Raw genomic sequence first — 19,170 nt, 5'->3', positions numbered from 1 at the left:
GACTTTTAAGGTTAGTTCGCATCTAAAAGCTAAAACTATAGGCTTTGAGCCTCACACGACTGTTTTTGATGCAATGTTTACAGTATATCATATACTTATAATTGTTAATACTTCATCGCGTGGCACTAAGCCAAATATGTGCTGCAGGGCAATACTGACGTCACATCAGACAAGGATAAATACCGATAGGTGGCGCTAAGAAGACAGGTGCGTATATCTCTGCAAAAACCCTGCTGGTTAGGCCTACTGGGTTGGCTAGTAGTTTTATAACTAAAAATAACAATCAAATGAAAAAATGTAGCTCCTAAATCGACACTTGACTAGATACCCAAAGTTTTTTTTTCTGTGTCCTTGTTGTTTACTTAACCGTTCAACAATGAAACTGTGATGATAAAGTGACGACGAAAATAAAATTTTGACTTGACTTGACCTAACCGTTACACTTAATTCCTATACCCATTCCCTTTTAAAACCTTTTGCGGTAATACTCTTTACGTCATTTGTCGGTATTTACCAAACTTAACTAATGTTAGTTATCTAACATCTGTTTGTAGCAAATAGTCCGTGTTTTAGAATTGGGCCGAAACATAAAATGTTCTATTTAACCGAACATCTAATAAATTAATGCCAACTTTTCAAGCATACTCGATGACGTCACACATGGGTAATGATGAGTAGACACGTACCTACAGGCCAGTCAAAAATCCAGGCCACTTTTCTTTGTGACAATGATTTGGCAACACTAATAAATCTAATTTTTTAGTTGGCAACCCTGATTTTCGGGCCACTTATAAAATGTGCCTACAGGCCAGTATACCCTTAATCCGGCACTGATTTTAATGTTTTTATTCGTATCTTATGTGTTAAATGTTGCAGACGGTTGGTTGCTGACAAATGTTTACCGCAATTTGCTGACAAATGTTTACCGCATTGAGTATAGTGTCAACCGTGCAAACATAGCCAATCGCATTTGTTTGGCGTTTATCAAACATTAATGTTTTACTTTGTGTGGCCTGTAAATATTGTTTTTAACGACACGCGACAGGCTAAGTAAACTTTATATGATACGCCCCCTTTGGCTAAACTTTGTGGGGAATCACAATGCGTAGGCGTCCCTGCCTCTTTTGCTTTGTATCGTAACATTGATTTTTAAGGTGGGTCCGCATCTAAAAGCTAAAACAAGTTTAGTAATGTTTAAACTGTAGCAGTTTATACCTATATTCGTTGCATGCAATTTCTTTTTTAATGATATAGGTCTACTACAAACACTTTACAAGGCACAAGTCCCTTATATTAGTAGACATTACAGCTATAAAGTGCGCTTTTCATTTGTAAGGTACAAATACATTTACAAAGATCTTGGATAAAACGTTTTTGTGTGAAACGAAGTTAAATACTCTTGCATGTGACTTCAATATTTACGTTTCCATAACAAAGGTTTCTACCAACCGTAAGTTTGTTTTGTTCTGCTATGTACAAGTCAATCAATCAACCCAAAGCAAATAGTGTGTTCGCAATCATTTAACCCAAACCAATATGTGTTCGCAATGGCTAACATGAATGACCTCCCTAATGTGAATTCAAACCCCATTAAAATACCCAGAAACAAGAGACCACGAAGGCGTAGCGCTTTATGCTTGACTGCAAAACAACATTTTATGCGAGAAATGAACTGAAGGGCCTTGGTACGTTAAAACATGGTTTCGAGTACTGCTAATGGAGCGCAAAAGAAGCGCAGTGACCGGTAAAAATCTTTCGTGCGTTTTAAGTTTTGAAACTTTTCTATCTTAGCTTTAACGCGAAACAAAGACAGATGGTTGCGTCACTGTCATGGGTTTTCAACCATGGGTAAATTTAGATGCCTTGGGGAGAAATAATGGGCAATTTTGTTAGGTATGCAAAACTATGGGGTTAGAAAAATATGCGAATGCGTCTTAAGGGATTTGGGGTTAATTTTTCCATTAAAATCTCCCAAGTGGAAAACGAAAGAAAAAAATTGCTTTAATTTTAGCTGTTAAACATGTTTAAAGGAAAACTGCTATAATATAATTTAAATCAAATTAACAACAAATGCCAACGCTTTCTCATCGCGGTAGCTAAATTTGTCTGTATTATTTGCAATTGGTTGTGTTTTGACGGTTAGCTGCGTCCATAACTTGCTGCTTGATATCTTTAAAGGTAAACGTTTTAGCTGTTAAACATGTTTAAAGGAAAACTGCTAATAATATTTTTATCCAACCAATGGCAAATATGAACCTTTTTAAAGGTTCCCAAAGTTTCCTGTGTTAATTGCAATTAGTTTTATTTTCCGATTAGCTGCAGCCAGATGTGTCACCAAAATGTATAAAAGTAAACCGGTGGAGTTATTACAAACTATGTAACCCAAGCCGTATAACTCTCAGTCGTGATTGTGCTACATTGATTGTAATGACGCAATGCAATGATATTATATTGGGTAAATACCCTTCGGACACCTGTTCTAAAATATAAAGTAACACTAGAAGAGTAAATGATACCTTTTAAGTGTTGCGACTAAATGTGTATTGTGTATTAGGCTGTGTACAACATGGTGTTGAAACAATTCAGTATAGTGAAAAGTAATCGATACCTGAAATATAACTGTCTTTAAAACAATCTTGCTGTTGAAATGAATAGCGCCATCGTTTGGAATACAATTACAATGACGTACATTTAGAGATTATGTTACATGACGTGATTGTGAAACGTTTATTTTAAGACAAATGGAACCAAAAGGCGTTTAACCGTGCGCTCAAGGTTTTTTCAGACAATAGTTTGGGTTCTTATATTTAAGACCTTTCACAAACACATTAATTGTGTACCTTCTTTTTATATGAAAAATGCAGCATAGTTGTTATTAAAGAAAACACCTACTCATCGGCAGTTATGGCAAAAAAGCTCGAAAAAATAAATTCAATGTTTACCGAATTCTTACACAAAGTATCCCACACAATGCAATTCGTTCTGCGGTATGGCGCAAAAGCATGACAGGGCGCAAGAGTTGTGTATATTGCCCCCTTCAACTTGAACTGGCAGGAGCTCATTCACCACTACATATTATCAGCAAACAGCATAACGTAACGCGAAACATAGGTTTCACCAAGCGATACTAACCTCTCGCAAAGTCACGGTGGTTCCGCTTTGGTGATTGACACACCCCTTTTTAGATGGACACACCCCTCTCGTCACAGTCTGGTTAATGATTACCTGATTTTCCGCTCCGGTATTGAAAAGCTAGATGGGTGAATGTTTATTTGGTAGCGTTGCTTGGTAAAAAGGGTAATACCCCAAAATATGCACCCTGTTTTATTGCAACTAAGGTCACCATCGTTTAATGCAGGGGTCACCAAACTTTTTTCACTGCGGGCCGGATGAGTGCTAATAATGATTCGCGCGGGCCGGATGAGTGCTAATAATGATTCGCGCGGGCCGCATAGTTTACATGCCCTAGCGCCGTCTTTCCAAACTTAGCCCGCGAGGCGTTTTTAGGTGCGCCAAGATATGGTCTTTCTACAATCCCATTCAAAAAGTAGTCATGCGACTGTTAAACTGTATAATTAGTCTCATCTTACGAGCAATGCCTGTATATTACGCCACAAGTGACAAAAGAAGGCACTTATTTGCGCACAATTAATAATTGTAGTCTTGTCTGTGACGTAACAAACTGGCTTTGGATCAATCCTGGGCGTTATAATCGTATGAAACTCGGTAACATCAATTCTGAATATCCCCACAGAAAAAAAATTGTAAGGAGTAGATTAAATTTTAATGTTACAAAGTTATTAATACAATTTGGCAACCTAAAAAATGTGGTCGCGGGCCGGACGAAATGACCTCGCGGGCCGGATCCGGCCCGCGGGCCGTAGTTTGGTGATCCCTGGTTTAATGGAAACTTTTTCCATTTTCATGTGATTTTCTTGTGGGGTGAATTACCACACTATTCACAGAATTTTAATGGAAATACATACAACAAAATTGTCCCTTTTTAATATGTTGCCATAAGCATGCTAGTGGTTATGGCAAAAGAACAAATATAGCAACAACGTGAAGTTGATTGCAGCAGAAAGCGACTAGAACATATTTCTCATTGCAAATATTGGTTTACGTAACTGTTTCTATGTTATATCACTATAATCATCAAACAATGGTCATCGTATGGTTGAAAAGCACTTCAATGCACTTGATACTTAGCTTCAGCGGCAAATAAAAATTAAACAAACTTTCCCCACAAGTGAGAGAGGACTCCGACCTAGTCAAACATAGCTCTAAGCCGCCAGCAAACTTCGTTAAAGCTCGTCGCTTGCCGAGAGTTTTAGGTCCAGGTATAACGCAAACAAAGTAAAAGGAGTTTGGGCATGCAGCGTGGAAAACACCAAAGCCTTGACTCGCTGAAGAGAAACCCGCGGGGCTTTTTGCTTCAGCTTAGGTCGCCTAATCCGCGACGAGGTAGAACTTATCCCTTAGCTTAACATGTGTAACGAAAGTTGATCGTTTCGTAACTGTATAGGTGATCGTTGGACACGATTAGATGATTGAGGTGTACGTGTTATTAGTTTCCCGTATAACGAATGCATTAAATTTATGAGGCAATAAGTTAAAGTACAGTAACAGGAAAAAAGCATTAGTAATTATCTTATGTTTTCATTTTAACAGTTAATTGTAACAGAAACGGTACGGAAAAGGTAAGATAAAGAAAGAGAAAGAGATAGAGAACGAAAAAGAGCACGAATGCTTTACGGTGCTTAAGTGAGCTAAATGTATAAACTTCGTCTGACCTAAAGACTTGAAACAATGTAGGGTTTCGTCACGACTGATGACGTCATCGCGTTCAAAAGTTTGCCGCGTTGTTAAATTTCCGACAACACCGATGGCAGTTTCAGATCTCTACGCGGTTGCCCTGTCTATGGCTCTAATCCAGGAGAAACGAACCAAGTCTACAACAATTAGGAAGTGAAACATACTATTTTGGGTTTGGGATAAACCGTGCTTAAAGCCATGTAAAGTATACGTCCGAAATTACCGCGAATACCAAGGCATTAGATATACGGTACATGGTAAAAATAACTATTTAAGAATGTCACAAGTTTAGCTATAGTTTGAACTATGGTTAAAATTAGGAAATTTTACGACAATGGTAAAATTACCGCGAATAATAAGGCTTTCTATATAAAAGTATAAGTTAAAAATAACCATATATGAATGTTACCAGTTTAGCAACAGTTTAAACTATGATTTAAATCAGGAAAATTTGCGGCAATTGTGCTGTGACCTTTTGTCATCTAAGTATATGTGGTTGTTTTCGTTTGGTTCTGCTTCGCAGACACAACAAAAGCTGAAAAATACGACAGCTTGATCTGACAATGAAATCTGACTCCTATGTGAATTTCCGAGTTGAGGAAAAGAATACACCACTATAGGAAATTTTAGTTCCGTTTATTTCTTTATACGAACCCCTATAGGAAATTTTGGTTAGGTTTATTTCGTTATACGAACCCTACAAGAGCATTAGGTTCAACAGATTAAATATTAGGTCGAAGGTACGTATGTAGTCATGTTGCTATACATTAGGTCGCATGATTTATTTACATTTGCGTCTGGTCAGTAATAATATTGACACAACCACCGAGGCTGAAGTAGTGGCAAAGTTGAAGTTGTGGTAAACCTTACAGGAGTTTTAGCTGCAGCTTTATGCACGATTGCAATTTTATTCCGATTGCGGCACATGTTGTTGTACAGAAGTTTTGTTTGCATTAAAATATGAGCAAGAAGAAATGCATTAGCCGAAGTGCAACTGGAAATGTTAAGACATTAATACTATTTGTTTATGGCATAAATATAGAACTTTTTGACTGAAGTTTAGGCATGTAAAAGAAATGAGTACTTATTACTACCGAAAAATTCATGACGTCACAATGTTTCTATGACTTCATCATCTGCATGCTATATAAAAATGACAAGAACACTTAATATCTAACAAATCGTTGCAATGTCAGATTATATAAGATGGAGAACTTTGCAGGCCGATTTGATGTGACACGCCTATGCCACGCCCATATTTTCTTTTGTCGGATTAAATGTGGTCGATTTTCCGCTTAATTTGATATGAAGTGCTTGTATCGTGTGCTAGCACAAGTGCGCAAAACATAACTTGCACAGCGAACAAAGATGAGTGCCTAATACGCCGTAGCACACCTTGATTTTAAAAGAATAAATTTTCAGGAAAGAATAAATTAAATAGTAGCTGCTTTGTTTGGAATTGAGAACAGAAAAATTATTGGTATGATATACAGTGATTTGCCGACTTAGTAACGTTTAGTGCGTTACGAGTTTTGTGTTGGGTCTATAAGGCTGTCTATTTCATAACGTGTTCCATATGATTTCATGCTTCGAATGGGTGTTTTGATTGCACAACGGTCTACGACCTGCGTTTTAGACTATGGTGTGTGGCAGGGGTTTCCAACCTTTCAGGCGACCCCAGTTGAGATTGCGACCCACAGGTTGCGAACCGTTAGTGTATGACATCCGTTTTGCGTTTACACTTACATTGCATTCTAGGGTAACATGTCCTGAACATGTTACAGTTCGCGTTTTGCGTGTTTGGGGTTTGTGTATGATACGAGCTAACCAGATAGTGTCAGATTACTATCACCTATGCTTTCGAACAGACCTTGCAACCACATATCTGGGGTATTTGATGACAATCCTGAAATTACACCATGTTGTTTACCTTACGATTTTACTTGTGTTACAGGTGTAGTGATATAGTACAAATTAAAATGTTTTCTATCGGATTTTTGTGTTTTGCACTGTTGTTTACGGCCTCTAGCGGATTAAACACGGTTGAAAAGAGATGTCGTGCGCCGCAACATATTACGTAAGTTAAAAAGTGTGCTGAAGTATACTTAAATATAAGTATAACTTTAAAATGCAACATATAAGTAGTTTTGAAAAATCCCGTTTAAACCCATAGCGTCGAATTTCACCCATTTATCAAGTAAGAGTCATATCAATTTCAACTGTTCTTGCATTTGTAAGGCTTGTGTAAACCAATGATATTTAATAGGTTTCCAAGCGTTTTGCAAATTATTTGCTTCTGCAATGTGACATACAACTTTAGTATGTCATTTCATTCCTGTTTATTTCAAGCAATTCTTAATCATCACATTTAATGTGCTTGTTAACTTTTTAATACAACTGCATTTAAAATATCGTGCCGGGAGTTACATTTTTGCAAACCACTTAAAACTATATTCAGTGTGTTTTGGAAACAATTGTCGGTTAGTATAACGTTTTTTGTTTGTTTTTGTTTGTAGATGCAAGTTTCTTTCACAAAAATTGGAAATGTGGTGTGATGAAACCAATTTAACGAACATCCCAGATCCTGCAACATTTAACTCATTTGCCGATGCGGTTCACGCAAAAACTATGTTTATGAACCATAGCTGCTTACAAGGCATTAATGTCGGTAAGCATATCAAGAATTAAACCTAGCATGTTTTATTCTCAGTTATTTATTGTTTATTAAACAGTGATCGTCAATGACCATGTTGTCTGTGGAAGGTCTAATATTGCTCAGTATCACTGTCAGTTGTTTTAAGTACGTTTTGTATCGAACAACGATTTTAGGCAAACTTATAAAAACTTCATCCTCATGAATTCAAAATCAATATATTTCGACTATGCGGCATCATTGGTTCGTTGTAGTCTTTATCCAGCAAGCAACGAGCTCGGAGATTCTAGTTTAAAGTACACGATTAGGTATTTTCACTTTTTAGTGTATGATTTTAAGAGCTCTTCTTGTGCACAGATGGTGTCCTGATATTTATCGCATGGTTATTCCATCGTAGTAGTTGGTTCAGGGTTGGGTTACATTACGATGTAATTACCGCGATAGAATTGCTGTGATGGAACAACACACGTGCAGACATAAAAACCTGACCAGAATCCCATAGGGTTCCGGTTTTTGATCTCGTTAAAATCAGCTTGATGTGACAAAACGACAATGTGTTAAACACCCATGTATAAAAAGTTCGTTTTGAAGAATTGTTTGGATGGGGTAATAATGTAAAAACAGACATTGTTGCAAGTGACCCTTCATCTGAAAGCACCCGATTCAAAGCCAAACTTTTTTCAAAATATCTCCTGTTAGGACTAAAAGTTGATAAAATTGTGCAACAAATTGTATTTCAACTTAAGCCCTGTCCCCACTTATGAATTCGGTAAAACATTAAGAAGTTAACTCAGAATGGAGAATATTTTCCAAGCGACAGATTTAGACAATGAAAATACACGGAATATATACATTTCACCTTACTGGCATATTCAGTTCCTTATTCAAAATAGAATCTATAAAGTTATTACGTTGAGAAGTACTGAAATTATGTAAATATAAGTTTTTATCAAATAAGGGTATCGTTCACTGTAAATCGAGACTTTCAACAAAACGATTGGTTTCCCCGAAACGAAACTGTATATTAAAGGGATCACTGTGGGTAAACACGTGGCCGAAGCCCCAAAAAATGCCGCGCTTTACTACGTGAAAAAACATAAGAGCCAACTGGGGTTATATACGCGTGACCAAAAGCGTGGGGAGACAAAATTTTCCGACCCCTTTTCTGCCAACTGTTAAATAAATAGGTATTTCCAGGAACAGGTAATGGACCATTTGGAACGCCGTGTAATTTTCTGTTAAGGTAGTTTTCAGTAACACTTTCAGTTTTGGAAGCAACTACTCTATAACTTCTGCTAAATTGTAAGGAAATTTAGGATTGGTTTTAACAACCTGTTTATTCCCTTTAACAAAATGCGTTTTTAACATACCCGATTTATATTTCAATGTAACTCAAAAAAAAGAATTTTCCTAACACAAGCGTTTATTTATAGACGTAAGTAGTGTTATTCTGCAGCCACACAAATGAATTTAACTGAGAGAATATAACTGGCAGCATCCATAAAATAAATTTGTTTTCCGATGCGTTTATAGCACAAAGTTTGTTTGCGCAAAAAAATGTATAAAACCCGTGCCTTTTAAAACGCCGTCGATGCAGCCAGTTTGTCTAACCCTAAATTCGCGAATCTAGGGGGTCTTAGCAACAAACCGTGTCCCCTGCGTATAGAAAAAAACGCCGGGGATTTTACGCAAGGCCATGTTGTGTCTGTCCGGTGGGGTTTCCCAAAACCGACAAAGAATAGAAAAACTCCGATGTCAACGAACCATTTCCTCACAATAGAGGTATCCCCTGGCGTAAGGTGCTTCTTATGTTTGAATGTAAACATCTTCTATGACCAAACAATTGGCTATTGTGACCTAAGGACAAACGGACATAGGGGGTATAGTAACATAACCGACAGTTGAAACGAATCCCCCACAGTGTTCAACTTTTATTAGTTTTGCTTTCAACAGAACGAACAGGCCAATATTTTTGTATAGAACATGGCGTTTCGACATTTTAAAATACACAAGTTGTTATCGAAACGTCATGCTCTATTCAAATATATTATTTTGTTTGTTTCTCGTGAAATTTATTTTATTGGTAGTTTCGGCTTCCTTTTTGCGACGATCCAGCCACATAAAAAATTATAAGGGTATTTTCCATTTTAACGTGCTTTTTTAACAATCCATTTGCGTGTTTCGCAGGTATATTGAAGAAATACACTTGCCTCACACAGCTAGATTTCGACGACAACAGAATAACCACGCTACCTCCTTCGCCATTCTCAAATTGTCGAAAGTTAAAAAGACTTAAGTTGTCACGAAACCAACTGCAAACAATTAATCCAGGGGTTTTTACAGGTAAATCAACATACGGATAACTTGCTTCAGCAATGTTTAATTAGAAAAAAGTATATATTTCACAATGGCTAAAATAAATACATTCATACTGGGATCATCCCTGGGGCGTCTATGCAGACCAGTGATCACGGCACATTTATCGATAAATCATAGTTCGCCAGGCCTATTAAAGGCGTTATACCGAATAAGGCTGGTCTTCCAAGCATTCCCATATGGCAAGGAACAGGCTAAAAAATCAGGTCACCACCCTGTTACACAGGCTGATTCTTGTAGTCTGTTATAAAATTACACAATATATTCAATACTTTTTCAATATGGCACGAACGTTGACCATAAAAATCAGTCAGACAGGCTTCATACAAAACGATCAATGGAATGTACAGCTGTTCGTAACAAATTAATGCAAATCCTAAGCTCATGCGCACTCGTTCAAGGAAGTAAAACAATATGCGCCAGACTTAGAACTTAGGCCCGAATCTACACCGATTTTTAAATCAAATCCCTACCCGGCTTGAAACTGCGGTTTAAACATAGCACCATGATTTATTTTGAAAACATTGGGGGTTATAATCAGGGCTGCCAATGAGAATTTCAACAAAACCCAAGACTCACAGCAAAATAACCCAAGAATTTAAAGGAAAACCCAAGATTGCAAAATGTGGTTAGAAATGCAATTAATTAGGAAATTTACTCGTTTCATTGACAAATTTTTGACAATTTACTGTCCGGAAATGCAACTTTACAAACTGGTAGGAAATGGTCAATGCAAGCAAAGAGAATATTATGTTCAATAAAATATGCAGCAATCGCCAGTTCACTCTTGGCTGTTTGATGATCATCATCTGTTTTCTTTTTCATAAAATTAGTAATGTCTACAGTATATTTAGAGTTTTTATGTTTAACGAGCATTGATTTATTTGCATTTTTAAGTGTAACGATTGCTTTCCCTGTATATTTATCTAGAAAGAATAAGGGTCTAGAAAAGAGAGAAAATAAAAGAGATGATAAAATGGCCTAAACACTGCAGCTACCCGAAAAACTTTTCTCGTTAAAATAGTTCTTACATATATTTATTTCATCAATAAGACTCAAAACCCAAGAATTGCTATAATTTTCAAAACAAAACCCAAGAACCCAAGACGTCAAGTAAAAACCCAAGATCTTGGGGCAAAACCCAAGCTTTGGTAGCCCTGGTTATAATGCAGTATTTGGGTTCTTAATACGTGTACTCTTTGGGTTTACGAAGCATAAGGTTAGGGGGTACGAGATTTAAAATAATGGCTATTTGTGAGCAATTAAAGCAGTACTCGAAATCGTAACAGTGTACATTGTCTGCAGATTGAAGTTGTACTGTTCCGTTAAAAAAACAGTAAAATGCAAAAACATCCCTGTTAATGTCTGTTTTAACACACATATGAATTAAAAATAAATTTTATGGAAATTGAAATGGTAAAAGACCCAAAAAAATATTAGGAACCACTTGTGTAACGCATTAATGCGTTTTGACTCTCCGCATGTTTTCCGAATAATATCGAAAGCGATGTTGTGTTTCAACTTTTAGTTGTATTCATTTTGTAAGTTTTAACAATTTACAGGCCTGAAAGGTCTCAAAGAGCTTCGTCTCAATCACAACAGAATCGAGTCACTAAAATCGAAAACCTTCTTGGAATTGGTCGAACTTCAGGTGCTTACCCTAAACAACAACCGCTTGGAAAGGATTCCGAAAAATCTTTTTCTTGATCTACTTAAACTTGTACATCTTGACTTGAGTCAGAACCGGTTGCAAGTGCTTGGCATCTACGACTTAAGGGGAATTCCTCAACTCAGGTGAGGTCATCTTTAACACTTTTCAATGCAATGGTTTCATATTTAAATGTGGGATTAGAAAATTGTTTATTTACCATCCGCGCCATACAACTAAGCTAAATTAACCGCTTTTCGGGAAAGCCCGGTAATTGCTTTGTAAAAACCTGGGATAATATATAAATGGCTTTAACTTGAAACGAATTACTAATGCAATTATTTCATTTAACTTACATGCTTGATCGAAAATCATTTGTAAATTAATTATAGTATACGTGTTAAATCACATGCGTTAACGCAAAAAAGGTTTTTGTTTTCCACACAAAAACAATTTACATTAGCTTTTTAGTTCAAACAATTTACATTAGATTTAAATCCATTCAAGCACTATGGCGTAGTTCCGAATTAGTATATTTATCTTTGCCTAATAAAATGATTTAAACTTGACAGGACATTGAGTTTGGAAGGCAACGGAATAGAGAAAATTCATGAGAACTCGATTCCCAATTGTCCAAAGTTACAAACTGTAGACTTGCGCCATAACAACTTGTCGTGTCTTCATCATGGTCTGTTCAAAGATTCGTAAGTTCAGCATTCTTTTTTTAAATTGGGAACTTAGATTTTTATGTTAACCTTATTGGAGACCACAAACTGAGTCTTCTTGTATATAGTCGCATCGTTTGTTCCTGAAGAGAAGTAACATTCATTCAAGGCCACACACGCTTTCGGCAACGCAAAGACGTTGATTTTTGCTTCAGCGATTGCCATTTACAAACACCATGACCTTTTCATCACAGCGTGCAATTTGCTTGCCGAAATGACATTGAAGGTTTTGCGTATAAAGTTGTAACTGACAAATTTGACAGTACTCAGAAAGCAAAAAGACCGAAACATGCTGGTTGCGTATTTGGTGCTATTGCAGCATAACAAAAGCTACTGAACCAATGTTATAGTTTTAACTAGCATGAAATACAAAAATAAACCGTATGGTGCGTGTTGGGATTTGCATACCCCTTAACTGAAGTTGCTGACCTATGACATAATAATCGAGAAAGAATTACCTCATGCTAACACACGATAAATGATATAAAGCAAAGCACTGTTACTGATTACCTTGCAGACGGAACTAAACCATAAGGTTTGGCAGTTAACTGCAAACACACTGCTTAAAATAATGCCAACACACCACTTGAATGGTCACTGCGGGATAGTTAGTGGCGTGATTGTGGTCGCAAATCATCATGGGACCAGCATGGACTTTGTCATGCGCATTTGTTGACAAACTGCGCGAATCGATTGCACGCAAACACCAAAGTGTTTCGGCTTCTCTACTGAGCTTTGACCAAGTACCTACCAATTTCACTTTGTGTGAACTCTAATAAACAGCCCGTTAACAAGCTATCAAGGTCGCTGGCTGCTGAGTTTTAATCAATATTTTACCCCGTTTTGGTCCAAAACCCTAATATCAACTTATTTTTGTAGGAATATGAGTAAAATTTTCATGAACGGAAATAACCTCAGAACGCCGAAACCTGATTGGTTCAGAAGTTTGACACGTAATAACCCTCAAGCAGAAGGATGGGACGACGAACCAGCAATGAACAAAAATCAATGGAATTGTGATTGTGACGCAATACCTTACTGGGTGGGTAAAATACCAACTGTATGAAAAATCTAAAAAAAGTGGTTTATAAAGCCTAGAAGTAAGATAGGCCCATGGGGTAGTTTCAGGGGTAGAATGTAGGCATAGAGGTTACCGGCACGAAGCCAAAAGTAAAAGCCCGAAACCCGACCCAAACCAGATTTTAGTCAAAATAAGAAAAGGCCCAAATTAGGCCCGAAAGCTGGTTAAATTGCAGCACAAAAGGACCCAAATCAAGTCGCCTTATTTCAATGTCTATGTAAGAATTTATGTACCTCTTTTTGAAGGGTATAAACCTATAATAAAATTCTGATGAATTATATTTTACTAGGTCTATCCGTAAATTTTGTTTTTTACATCTGAAAAAAACAATTGTGCACCAATTTACAGCGGTTTTTGCGAGAGGAGATCAAGGACTTGGAAGTTTGGGTGAGAAGGCTTGACATCAAATGCAGTGAACCAGAGTTTTTTGCGGGTCAAATGCTAAGCACAATATCCTCTAAAAACATCCACCGTCAGTATAACAAATCATGCAATGTTTGGTCCTCAAAATCACTGGATTGTGGGGCCACTACAACCGTAAGGACGCCGCCAACTGATTTACCAACAACTACAAGATTGAAAACAACGACTACTAGTACTTTTATACCTGCTACTTTTGAAAAACAGGTTGATACGTTTGAAGCCAGCCTTTGGGTGCCGATTCTCTTTGTGGGCTTGTTGCTTCTAGTTGTGGCGGTGGTGGTAATGATTGGGTGTAAATATGTGCACTGTGTACGCCGAAAAGATGAAAAAAGCTCTTCTCAATTCGTAGACACCCGAACAAACAGATCAGATGATTCCTTTTCAAGCCCAGACTCCGAAATAAGCGCAACGCCTTCTGGAGTCTACGACCAAGTCTACTTACCCCGCACATCAAATAGTTCTTCCCGTTCCAATCCACCCAGCGCAGGGCGTCAAAATAGCAGCGATACAGTTGCAACAGTCCATAGTTTGCCTACGCATGTCCCGATGATTCCGAATCCACAATATAACCCCAATATTCATTACGCATGTATGGCCCCAGGAACAGCAGAATCCATAAATGGCTACAGCGAGTCCGTCGCTTCAGGCCAACATCATCAATATCATTCTATTGCAAGTGTTCGTGGGTCGCAACCCAACTTATACTTGTCCAGCAGTTGCGTGAACTGTCAACGATACTTCAACGTCCCAGCTTCAGGATTCCCCCCTGCTCCTGTTTTGAGCGAGCGCCAAGACAGCAATGCTTCTTCAACGCATGTTTGATTTCGCAAGTGTCCTGTTCTTATGAGAACTTGTTGCACGTACGGACATTGCTTCGAGAGAGACCTATTGAAGCTCTAAGCGTATGGAGTCCAGTTATGTGGCAATCAACGGTGTCCATCCAAAATATTCCGAATGCATCACAGCATTAACTTACAGCATACTTGAATCAGCATGTGTATATCTTAATGTAAATTCTTCATTACTGTCAAATTCGCTATTTACAACATGGCATCACTAATCCTTATTCAAATAGAATCCAAATGCACTTAACTGACGAACAATCCTTGTTTAAACCTATTCACAACGAATAAACTGCCTTTATTTGCTTAAGTTTCTTTATAAGTAAAGCAATTTAAATTTTTTGTGCTTTTTATTGCTGTATCCTGAAGCTTTTTGTACAAATGCTTTTTCACATTCGATTTGTGTGGTTGCGCAAATTTCTTGTTTGAACAAAAGTTTGTTTTTGAAACACTATACAATCCTAAAGTGTGTAACAAAAATTCTTTTAAGTTGAGTTCAAAGCGGCCATTAGAAATGCCAGAGTTGTAAGAGGGCCTGAAAATACCCGAACCCGTAAGTACAAGCCCGCAGCCCGGTCCGAACAGCAACTTTATTTAAATATTGCCGATTTAGGCTCGAAAATTGGAGTTATAAATATAAAATTGCTCTATAACAGTGGCCTAATGTAAAGCCAGGTCCGTTTTATTAAAACTGAAGCCTGAACTCGGACCGACAACTCTTCTACAATCATCCAAGCAATACACTTGTGCAATGGGAAGAGTGTATGTCAGCAACAACAAACACTGTTGAATAGCTCATTTGCTCTGTGGTAAACTTTGTCAACATTAATAAAATCAACACTGCTGGCGTGAGGGTTAAAGTTTGTCACGTATAGCTAAAAGCTTATCAAACAGTGCGCCAAGGACGGCATACAGGTGTGGCCTAAAATAACGGAAAATTTTAACTTGTTTAATGCAATACTTACATTTCATGACAAGTGATTTCATATTCGTACCAATGGTACGCCTCGATGTTTTGGCAAATTACGCATTGTCAGGAACACCGAGGTAAAAACTGTCTGGGAAACACTGTCATAACTAAATATAGATCACTTTCTCTTTTTTCAATGCTTTTTACTATGTGTTATAAGTTATAAGTAGACTAAAGTCAAGTCACGTCCTTTTTAAAACACTGCTCAGAATTGTAAGTTAGGCCGGGCTTTTTCGGTACAGGCGGGCTTGATTTGGGATTGACCACACACTTGACTACATTTGCGCAGCAATTTCAATAACTTTTGGGTCTAAGTTCGCTAGGTTTAAAACAGGAAGTGTTCGGGCCTGGCTTGAGGGTTGTACTTTTGAATTCGTGCCTGCCATCGCTTACAACACTTGCAATATGTTTTGTCAATAAATTTTGTGACAAATCAGCCATTAGCGAGCATTAAATGCACGAAACGTTTCCATGCTTGCATGTATCGCCTATTGATAAGAGAGGAACATGCCTTGTTTTGTGTTAAATCTACGTGGCTTTGGGTCTCAACGAAAATATATAGCCCTGACATCACGTTTACATATAAACCGTTACAACACAGTGGGAAAATTCCGGTATTGTTTAGGCGCTTATTTTTGAAACCATAGGCTTTGATCCCTGTGTGGAGAAAACGTTCACTGTAAAAAAAGAAAAAAGGCAAAGGTACAGTCCGTTCAGCGTGAATTTAGTTTCGTCTCGCGTTCATTTGTATTGAAAGAGCGGGTGAGATATCTGGTGTTGCAGTCATGTTTAGTCAGTCAAATCACCTTTTGCCAATCGACATAGTGTATGCTAGGCCTGTTCGTAACAACATATTTTAACCGTTTTAGGCGTGTTAAGGTTCTTCAGCTGTGTGAGCTAAAACTTGCTAATAAACAATGCATTTGCTCAGTCTGTGGTTATTTTTGCTGCTAGTTCGTTTTTTAGACGCTGAAAAGTGTACTGAAAATGATGCCAGAGACATATACCTAAAGTAAGTAAACTGAAATAAACTGCGCTTACATAAAATGTTACTGTTAAGTATCTAGCGTTGCCTTTTGAAGTGTGGGCTCACTTTAAAAAGCACCTTTATACAACAGGTGCAGTTTGTACTACAACGATATGACGTTGTGGTGCGACAAGACCAATTTTACCACCATTCCACACCCTGACGAAACAACAGCATATGCTCCTTGTTCATTGTCAAACCGTCTGTTTATTAATGATAGCTGTGTACAACATCTTGATGGAGGTAGGCAAAACATTCAGTGTAATTTGCCATTTGTTGTACAAGGTGTTTTGCTGCTTTTGCAGTTTTAGCTTTGTTGATTATGTTTCACTTTTTAGTGTATTCTTTGTACTGGTGTTATTCCAAAGCCTTTGTATTTGTTACTTATAAAGCGTTAGTGACAGGGCTCATTATGTACAAAATCTTTAGACAAGCTGAAAGAATACGGAAGGTTGAAACAACTCATTGGTTCGAAAAACCTCATTGAAAAATTGACAAGCGGAACATTTAAACATTCACACAAGCTTGAACTTATTGACTTGAGTGAAAACCAAATTGTCGAAATCGAGGAGAAATCGTTGCAAGGCAAGTAAAAGTTTGCATTTAACAAAACCGTTAACTTTAGGCTTGTTGTGTGGGCTTTAACTTTATGTAGGTTTTTACGAGTTTTGTGCAGCCATCCGTTACACGCAATGGTTGACTGCACAAAGCTCGTTACCCAAATTTATTTGAACTTGATACGTGTGCAAATAATAATCGCTGTTGTCTGGAAATCGAGAACAGTGTTTCTCTTTTCTGATTGGTTGCCATAGTTAGGCGGTAAATGGGCGTGTCTCAAGTCAAACGTTGCTGGGAAAACCTTTCTTTCGAGTGCGTGAGGCGTTCGGGCGAAACAAAAGTTCCGTAACTAAGCCCTCATAATGCCCTGACTATTTACGGACTGCAGACTTTCTAAGCCTTTAGAAACAGTCGAAACGAGTGTACTCTTGTAATTCTGCAACCTTTTAACACAGTTTCAGGAAGCATGAACCCTTCTAAAATTACCCACATTTGAAACTAAACTAAACTAAAACTTTTTTTGTAGGACTGGAGTCATTGCAGGAACTAAGAATGAAACACAACAAAATTGTACAAATATCAAAACCAACATTTGAACATACACGAAAACTCCGTTCACTTTCACTCGATCGCAATCACTTTTCTGAAGTTCGAGTCGAAATCTTTACGAATCTTCCAAATCTTCAGCTCTTAAGTTTTCGCCACAATCGCATTAAGCACTGGACATCTTGTACTGACTCATTGAAAAGTTTGACCGTGCTTGATTTAACTGGCAATCTTTTATCACAATTGAAAACCAAAGACCTTTGCAACATGCCTGCCCTTGAGTAAGTTCCCTTACTACTTCATGTTTACTATATATCAAAATTTACTTTACATGCCTAAATTCCTGCACACTGTTTTTGCTCAAATTAATGACAGCTGTATTGATTTTCGCCCGTTTTCGACTTACACGAAATCTACCTTTAGCAAATATATTGCAAATCTAACTTTTGGTTGAAAATGAGTCAAATATTTGTCAAAAGTTACCTATTTATCTTTCAGGCGACTTCACCTCAAAGATAATAGAATCAAAACGGTTGCTCTTCATGCATTTAACAAAACTCGAAACCTTACTGAGATTGATCTTAGAAACAACAAACTGCGCTCCCTTCCGAAACATGTCTTCCGCCATCTCTGGTAATTTTGACTTCATTTTACGATGACTTATTGGAATAGAAAAGCAAACGTTTCTTTTGACATTCTTTAGCCACCTAGAGAAGCTTTTGTTGCACGGTAATCAACTGCATACACCTCACTATCAATGGTTTCTTAATCCGATACGTAACGACGAGCACATGAAAAAATCGTTGACTTCATTAACCGCTGATAACCCGTGGAAGTGCACAGGCTGTGCCGCTTGGGAATACTCGGTTGGCAAAAAAATGTTTTTCGTGTAGTTTTAAACACTATTATTTAATAGTGATTAATTGTGCTTTGAACTAATAGTGGAATGCATAGGTTGAAACTTTTGAAACAGGTTAGGTTATATTTCCATAGGTCTATTCTTTATTATCCTAATGGGATGTTATATGTCATATATGAGAGTTTTGCTTTAAACCTAGCGTACTTTCAAAATTATTTTCAAAATCGGGTGTATATATCACAGAAGGTTTTTTTTCACAAAAGCGAACTTTAATGGAGAAACATGACTTTTGCAGGCTTTCCTAAAACACCTGGAAAGTCATCCACGAAACAGATACGAGGACATGAAGTTAAAACTCGACATAACATGTCCCGATGATACAGAGTTGCTAAGCGTACGGGAGAATTTTAACTGTACATTTGATATCCTTATGGTCGACAGTGTTGATCTTAGTCCAAGTGGCTGTAAAGTTTTACCAGAGCCCAAGTCAACGGCTGCTACTTTACAACAAACAGTTGATGGTGGGAATAAAGCAGGTGTCATGGACTATAAAACTTTTATATATACCTCACTATTTCTGGTTTACTTCTTTTTACCTAACTAAGCGTGTATACAAGATGTACAGGACTGTTTAACATCAGATCATC

At 37.5% G+C, this 19,170-nt stretch overlaps 2 protein-coding genes across 2 annotated transcripts; both read left to right on the top strand.

Annotated features, from left to right (window-relative positions):
- The first annotated feature begins 1,697 nt into the window (after positions 1-1,697).
- Positions 1,698-14,543, top strand: LOC145204637 (uncharacterized). The gene is made up of 7 exons (XM_080077228.1): positions 1,698-1,744; positions 7,332-7,483; positions 9,656-9,811; positions 11,407-11,638; positions 12,065-12,196; positions 13,097-13,259; positions 13,647-14,543. Exons 1-7 carry the CDS (start codon positions 1,698-1,700, stop codon positions 14,541-14,543), a joined length of 1,779 nt encoding a protein of 592 aa, XP_079933354.1.
- Positions 14,544-15,560: 1,017 nt separating this feature from the next.
- On the top strand, positions 15,561-19,127 carry LOC145204633 (uncharacterized). Its single transcript, XM_080077223.1, has 7 exons — positions 15,561-15,610; positions 16,652-16,803; positions 16,990-17,145; positions 17,645-17,945; positions 18,163-18,297; positions 18,368-18,530; positions 18,819-19,127. The coding sequence occupies exons 1-7, from the start codon at positions 15,561-15,563 to the stop codon at positions 19,125-19,127; spliced, it is 1,266 nt and encodes a 421-aa protein (XP_079933349.1).
- Positions 19,128-19,170: the final 43 nt, after the last annotated feature.

Source organism: Phallusia mammillata, chromosome 8 (genome assembly GCF_965637545.1).
Source record: "Phallusia mammillata chromosome 8, kaPhaMamm4.hap1.1, whole genome shotgun sequence".
NCBI classification, from domain to species: domain Eukaryota; kingdom Metazoa; phylum Chordata; class Ascidiacea; order Phlebobranchia; family Ascidiidae; genus Phallusia; species Phallusia mammillata.
Note: the sequence above shows the minus strand (reverse complement) of the source record. Positions and strands in the feature narration are given on the sequence as shown.

Excerpts from the sequence above, each read along its gene's own strand:
- LOC145204637 (XM_080077228.1), top strand. The coding sequence starts at position 1,698 with ATGGTTTCGAGTACTGCTAATGGAGCGCAAAAGAAGCGCAGTGACCG. Across the intron at positions 1,745-7,331 it reads CAAAAGAAGCGCAGTGACCG|ATGCAAGTTTCTTTCACAAA; the intron begins GTAAAAATCTTT and ends TTTTGTTTGTAG. Across the intron at positions 7,484-9,655 it reads CTTACAAGGCATTAATGTCG|GTATATTGAAGAAATACACT; the intron begins GTAAGCATATCA and ends CGTGTTTCGCAG.
- LOC145204633 (XM_080077223.1), top strand. The coding sequence starts at position 15,561 with ATGGTACGCCTCGATGTTTTGGCAAATTACGCATTGTCAGGAACACCG. Across the intron at positions 16,804-16,989 it reads TGTACAACATCTTGATGGAG|ACAAGCTGAAAGAATACGGA; the intron begins GTAGGCAAAACA and ends CAAAATCTTTAG. Across the intron at positions 17,146-17,644 it reads CGAGGAGAAATCGTTGCAAG|GACTGGAGTCATTGCAGGAA; the intron begins GCAAGTAAAAGT and ends CTTTTTTTGTAG.